This window comes from Vombatus ursinus, unplaced genomic scaffold (assembly GCF_900497805.2).
Source record: "Vombatus ursinus unplaced genomic scaffold, bare-nosed wombat genome assembly UNPS02014773.1, whole genome shotgun sequence".
NCBI classification, from domain to species: domain Eukaryota; kingdom Metazoa; phylum Chordata; class Mammalia; order Diprotodontia; family Vombatidae; genus Vombatus; species Vombatus ursinus.
Genome location: NW_020954551.1, coordinates 3,317,873 through 3,325,353, shown reverse-complemented (window position 1 = coordinate 3,325,353; position 7,481 = coordinate 3,317,873). Strand labels below are relative to the sequence as shown.

Below are 7,481 nucleotides of genomic sequence, written 5' to 3'. Positions count from 1 at the left end.
CAATAATAACTAACATTTATACCGCACCTACTATGTGCCAGGCAAGGGTAGAGGGCCCTTCTTACAGGTGGCAGATGACTCCCCGCCTCAAAAACTCTTAAAGAACAGACTGGTGGGAGCTCTCCTCCCCCAACTTTCACCTCGGTTCTCAGAGGGTAAATCAACCCCAGCTGCAGCCTCCATCCGACCCCAAGCGGCCGCTAAGAAGCCTCAGCAGGGCTCACACAAAGGTGAGGCTTGAGATAAGAGGCCTGGACCATCTCCTCCCCCTCGAACCCCAGACTTTCATCCCCCTCCCCCAAAGTGTGACTTCCTCCCTCTCTCTCACTTCAGTAACTGCCACCCATAGCATAAGCTCAGGACAAACAGCAAGGGAGAAGACAGGCGGCTGGCTCAGTAGTGCCTCCTCTCAGGCGAGAACCCGCCACGTCCGTTTTCTTTTCTTGACTTCGCTCAGGGTTCTGTGTTTGAGAGGGAGGAGGAAGCATCCTGGGCTGACCGTTGGAAGAAGTGGGGGGTTCTCCTGACTTGGCCACACTCCTGGGATGTTTGCACTGGGGAGGCCACCGACCCCACGGCTTCTGATAGCAGGGACGCTCCATCCCCCAGGCCTTGGCTGGAGCTCAAAGTCTGCTGCGCTGGAAGGAATCAGGCAGTTGAGGAAACAGTGTTTTCAGTGACACGTCCTCCCTTCCTGCCTTCACCTGACCCTCCTGCCTTGTCTTCCCTTTCTAAAAGGCAGGATGTGCCTGCCTGTGCTCTCTCGGGAGCCAGCAGGAAAAGGCACCTTGGACATACAGGGAAGGGAAGGGCACGAGCATTTGCAGAGCTCCTACTGTGCGCCAGGAAGTACGCTAGGCATTTTACAAACACCATCCCGTTCAATCCTCACATCACCCTGGGAGGCAGGGGCTGCTATTTCCCCCATTTTACAGATGGGGAAACTGAGATAAACAGAGGCTAAGTGACTTGCCCAGCAAGGAAGTGTCTGAGGCTCAGGTCTTCCTGACCCTGGTGCCGCCCAACCCCTCCAACCATTGCACGATCTCACTGCCTCAACGAGTATTTATATGGGACGTCCACGCAGAATCCTGCTCCCACGTGGCAGCCTCGCAGGCGCACACCTCTTTGCGTTTTCCATCTCCTCTGTAGAGATCTGGTATAGACACAGTTATTTTAACATTGTCTCCTCCACTAGAAAGTGAGTTCACCCTTGAGGAAAGGCACAGTGCCTGGCACAGGGGGCACTTGAGGTCTGCTGACCTGCCAGAACGGGATCAGACTCTGGAAATCCAGGGTCCCGGGTCCAAATCTGCCTCTTCATACCCAGGTGACCCTGGATGACTCATTTCACTTCCTGGGCCTGTTTCCTCATCTGAAACATGACAGGGTTGGACTAGCATAGTGTTGGTGAGGTCCGAGGACCAGGATGCAAATCCCGCTTCTGACTATTACTGTGTGGCCTCGACAAGACATTTCTCCGAGCCTCAGTTTCCTCATCTGTAAAAGGTGATTGGACCCATCTGGCTATAGATCTATGATTCTACAAGTGGCCCCAAAGACCACACCTGTGTGTGGGAGGGAGGTCTCGTCCCATCGTAACTAATGTATCAGTGGCATCATCTCCTCCTCCTCCCCCTCCTCTCCCCACCCCTGGCCTCCAGACATTTCAAGCAGGGGAGGGGTGTGGCTGGAGGCCCTTCGGTTTTCTAAGTGACATCCAACTATGGGAACTGTTTCCTCAAAGACAAAACTCATTGGCACGGCAGTTGGAGTTTAGGGAGCAAAGATTTTATTTTAATAAGTTATAAGATACAATTTTACAATCCTGCATTTTGGTGCCAGTTCTCTTCCGTTCGCTAGTTTACAAAGTTGTGAGCATTTCACATTAAGGCACGGTACACAAACAAAGCAACGGGGCGCCCCGGCTCCCTCAGGCTGGGCTTTCACCTACAGCCACTCTCCCAGCCAGTCAAGCCTGGTGATGACAGAGCCCGGGGCCAGGGGAGCAGGCTCATGCCTGTCCCACACAACCCTCTTCTCCCACGGTCTATTTCCTCAGTTAGTTGAATGAAGCTCATTAGAAAGTTTACCCAGGTGGCCAAAATTAAACATTTGGTATTTGTGGCATCAAACCATCCCCTAAAGGTTGGAGGAACAAGGAGGGAAGTGGGAATGAGGGAGGGGGGATGGGGGAGAACACCTTCTCAAGCTTTTCACAGGAATGGGATGATATATTGCAAGAGTGGTCCCAGGGGGGCAGATCATGCTGGCCCAAGAAGTCCACACCCAGCTTCTGGCCCACATTCCCTGTAGGTGCTAAGAGGGAGCAGCAAGATTAAGTCACGGCCCCTCCTTTAACATTGGACTGATGAGCTCTTCACAGAAAGCCAAACTCCTCACTTCCTGTAACTAGGAGCCACAATAAAAATGTGTGTGCCACCCCCCCAAAAGGTTCCTATTTGAGTTCTCCTCTCTCTGCAGTGATGGCCTCAAGGTCTGAGTCTGGCCTCTTCACACTCGGCTGCAATCTGAATTTAATGAGTTTGACAAAAGCTAGTAATGATCCCGACACACAAGCAGAATCTGTGCAAAGAAGGAAGACTCTTTGGGTTGGGTTAAAAAGTAACCTTTGGCAAAGGGACTGTTGCCCAAGCCTGCAGTTTCTTCCCGCTGATCAATGGAACCTAAAGGTAAACACAGCAGCTGGGATTCCAGGAGGAAGTAGCAAGGATGTGGGAAAGCTACCAGGGGCCTGTCTGGTCTGCTAACAGTTTAACAGACCTCTCAGAGAACTTGAGAAAAGAGCCACGGGGAACCCGGTAGAAAGTGTTAGTGTTAAAATGGAGTAAATAACTTAGTAGCCCTTTTCATCCCATAAGGCGCTAAAATTGATTAATATCACGTGTGTACCAAGTTTTAACCCCATTTCCTTTTCATTAGGGAAAAAAAAACAAAAACAAAAACAAAAATGCTTGGCAAGCATGGTCTAAAACAATCCAAGACAAAACCAGTAGTTTCAGGGTCCCCAATCTCATTTTTTAAAAAAGAAATTACAGTTTTGGTTCATGTCCATGACCTTGAATGTCTGCAGTGAAATCAGCATGCAGGCCCATTACACACGTGATTTTCAAATGCTGTTTGTGAAGGACAGGACTGAGAGGTATCATTGCAACTGAGTGCACAGAGATGTACATTAATGACATTTGAAATTTCTAAGCTTTGAAATTTTGAAAAGTCTCCTAAAGGAATAAAAAGTTTAGCATTTACTTCGGACATACTTGAGTATGAGCTGCGTATTCAGAGACTACATTTCATTTCCACAAAAGGCCCATAAACTCTGTATAAAAATCAACGTTACAAATAAAGTATTTCATTAGGAACTACTTTAAGGTACTGTGATATGGAAGGGGCTTCCAGGAATATGCTCCTCACCCCACTTGACAGCCAGAACATAATCCCCCCTCTCCTTGACAACATAAGTCACACAATATTGCTGGTTTCCTGCGTGTTTCATGGACACTTCTTCACAAGGTGTGGTGGGGCCATGGACACCAATCAGTAACATATTGGAACCTAAAGTGCAAAAGAATCAAGGTTAAATCACAATGGAATCAAGAGTGGTGGGCACAGATAAAACACGCAGAAATAACTCTTCTAAACTGTTCTACTTCATACTGGTGGAATCTTTTTGGGAATACATGAAGGAATCACAAAAATAATCATGCCCCTCGGAAATATAACTTTAAAGTACTGTGGTGAAGAAAAAAAATAAAAAGGTAGCCCAGTGCCCTAACATTCCCTAGGAGGTGGCACCTGAAAAGAGACTGAGGAAAAAAGTTCAGGTTTTGCTGTTACTGTTCAGTCACGTCCAACACCTTATAACCCCAATTTGGAGTTTTCTTGGTAGAGATACTAGAGTGGTTTGCCATTTCCTTCTCTAGCTGATATTAAAGATGAGGAAACTGAGGCAAACAAGATTAAGTGATTTGTCTAGAGTCACACAGCTATTAAATGTCTGAGGCCAGATTTGAACTCAGGTCTTCCTGACTCCAGGCCCAGTGCTCTATCTACTGTGCCACCTAGCCACCCTAAAGAAGTCAGGTAGGAGAACAAAGTAAAGGAAGAGAAAGACTATCCAGGAGGAGGGATTGACCAGGCCATATCAGAAGTTGCAGATAGGTTGTCAATGAAAATGAAAAGTGGGGTTGTATTTAGCCATTGTATTTAGCATTCAAGAAACCAGTGGTAACCTTGGAGAGATTATTTTCAGTTGAGTGTGGGGTCTGAAAGAGACTAAAAAGAGACGAAGCAGAGGCAATGATGGTAGACTGCCTTTTCTAGGAGTATGACTACGAAAGGAAGGAGAGACATAGGATAATACATAAATATCACTACAACCAAAAGAAAATCTGAAAAGTTTACAAAAGCAAAAGTGAAGAAAGTAGAGGCTAGAAACTCAGAGCCAAGCCAAGAATCACTGGACTCCATAAAAAAAGTGACCAAAAAACGAATTCTTGCCCACCTTATTTCAGGAAATGATAAGAAAATTTCCTAGAATTATTCCCCGTAAGGGACAGAATTTGTAACTACAGAACCCACAGGACGCCAACAGATGAAGATCGTATTCAATTCACCCAGATATAGTGTTGTCAAAACTTATGACTGGGCAGCTGAGATGGAACACTATATATATATATTTATGCATGCTGCTTCTCTCCTAAATTAGCTCCCTAAGTAAACTGAGACGACACTACTGAGAACTAAGACTGTCGTTTAAATTTGTACAAGTTCCAGAAATTCCTAAAGCAACAGCCAAGATGGGGTAGGCCCTTCGAGAGACAAACCAATGAGAATAACTGCCCCAAGGTGAAGCTAACGAAAACTGCACAAACAGAACAGGCTGGCGGCGATAGATTGTGACCTGCATCTAACCCCTAGGAGACCGCCCGCCCATCTAGTGCAGGGTTTAAAAGCAGTAAGTTATCTTGATCATTAGCTTTCTCAAAGCAGCACAGGGTAGCATGGAGCCAGTGGGGGACCAAGGAGAGATGACTGGAGTGGCCCACCCTCCTCCCACAACTAAACTGAGTCATGGGAGATAACAGGATGCTTAGATAGATGAAAGAGTTTCCATTTGCGAAAGCTCTTATTGTACATGTTTTAAAAAAAAAAAAAAAAAAAGGTGAGGTACCAATTGAAAGAGATAATTAACCATGGGCCTGGCCTCAAGCAACAAAGATAACAAATACATATAGACAGCAAAAGGAAGATTACTAGCCCAGAACTTGCCAAGAACCCAGATTTTTTTTTGGAGGGGGGAGCAGTTTCTCCATGCATTAGAGAGAGGAGTGGGGTTAGAGATCAATGAATATATTGGGTTGTGTCCCCACGTTATTCACTGGCCCAGAGCTGCATGCGCACAGCAAACTCACTCCCCATAGCCTTTAGTTGCTTCCAAACGCTTATATCTGTATGTTGTTCTGTGGGCCCCTGCCCTGAGTACCCCTGCACCCAACCCCTCAGACTAGGGGAGAAAGAGGCATAGTGTCAATATAGCAATGACAACAAATTGGAAAAAACCTAAATGCTAACAGCCGGTGAAGACCCAAATAAACAATGACATATCACCAAAATAACAGCATTAAGGACTAAAATGAGAGAAGTACACTCCATATTGTCCCAAGACTCTAGGTAGAGTCAGAAAAACATTCACATGTAGGACAGGGAAAGAAGAACATACACACATGCAGAGACAAATAGGCAGAGGCAGAGGAGACTCGCAGGGCGTAACTACTGAGCTGCCGTGGACGTACACATCGTACGGGAAAATCCCTTCAAGTGTAAATACTTATAAATGTATGTTGAATTGGCTTTGCCATTATAAAATTAAGTGCATACAATTTCATAGGGTTATTTTTTTTTTAAAAGAATAGGTAGGCAGGTACGGCCCAGGTATGTAGACGCTTTCATGCTTCCTTATCTCCCTAAGCTATGGCTTCCTCAACCCTCACTATTCAATCCTCATCACTGGGTGAGGAACGAGAATCCTTGGGTTCAAGTTCCAGTTGACGGGATCCTAGAATTCTAAGCCAGGTCTCTCCTGACTAAGACTGCTGAACAAGCCATCACACAAACCTCGGACACCACAGATGTGAACTACGTCCTGTTCCCTGAAGATGGCACATACTCAGACCAGCAATGAAATTCAAAAGAAACAACACCAACAATAATATTTATATAACCCTTCAAGGTACACAAATTGCCTTCCATATGTTATCTTATTTGACTCTTACAATTGTGTGAAGTAGATATTATTATCCCCATTTTACAGATGAAACGGGGGCTCAGAGAAGCAAGTGACTTGTCCAGGGTCACACAGCTTTTAAGTGTCTGTGGTGGGATCTGAACTCGGGATTTTCTGAATTCACCAAGTGCAATGTTCTATCATGGGCAGTCCCTAGCTGCCCATAAAGTAGGAGATAAGTGTTGAAACAAAGTCGAGCATATTTCACAATATATTCTAGATGGATATGAGATCTTAATATTAAAGACCATACCGGAAAGAACATATACCCCTCACAGCTATGGGTAGGGGATATATTCTTAACCAAACAAGAGATAGAGACAATCACCAAAGATAAGATAGATATGTTTGATTACTTGAAAAAAGCTTCTGAAATTGATTACTTGAAAAAAGCTTCTGCACAGACAAAATTAATGCACTTAGGATAAGAAGGGAAGTGGCTGAATGGGAAAAAAATCTTTGCATCAGATTTCTTTGATAAGGGTTTGTTATCCAAGATATATAAACAATATGTTTTATATATATATATATATATATATATATATACACACACACACACACATATATAATACACACACACACACAAAGAGACATTCCCCAATAGATAAATGGGCGAAAGATATGAACAAACAATTCTCAACAGAACTTCAAAGGATTCACAGCCTCATGAAAGAATGCTCCAAATCACAAATAAGGAAAATGCAGATCAAAAGAACTGAGGTTTCACCTCTGCAAATTGGCAAAAATGATAAAAAATGACCACAGTCTATGTTGGAAGATTTGAAGAATTATAGGCACATTGATACATTGTTAGTGGAGCTGTGAAATGGTGCAACCATTTTGGAAAGCAATTTGGAATGATGCAAATAATGTGACTAAAATGTCCATACCCTTTGGACCAGAGATTCCATTACTGGGCTTATACCCAAGGAGCCATCGATAAGAAGTCTCCATATACTCAAAAATACTGATAGCAGCAATTTTGTGATAGCTAAGAATTAGAATCAAAATAGATGCCCATCAACAGGGGAATGGCCAAACCAATTGTGGTACATGAATGTAATGGAATATTTCTGTGCTGTAAGAAATGATGCGTGTGATGACTGCAGAGAAGTCTGGAAAGATCTCCTTGAACTGATGCAGAGGGAAGTGAGCAGAGCCAAGAGAACAACAT

At 44.5% G+C, this 7,481-nt stretch overlaps 1 protein-coding gene across 4 annotated transcripts in view; it reads right to left on the bottom strand.

Moving 5' to 3' along the window:
- Positions 1 to 1,769: 1,769 nt before the first annotated feature.
- Positions 1,770 to 7,481, bottom strand: part of FLNB (filamin B) — a 155,292-nt gene continuing 149,580 nt past the window's right edge. For all 4 annotated transcript variants that reach the window (XM_027863927.1, XM_027863928.1, XM_027863929.1 and 1 more), the window contains one exon: positions 1,770 to 3,576. In XM_027863927.1, coding sequence (XP_027719728.1) covers positions 3,389 to 3,576 — 188 coding nt within the window. In that variant the 3' untranslated portion in view covers positions 1,770 to 3,388. The remainder of the gene's footprint in view (positions 3,577 to 7,481) is intronic.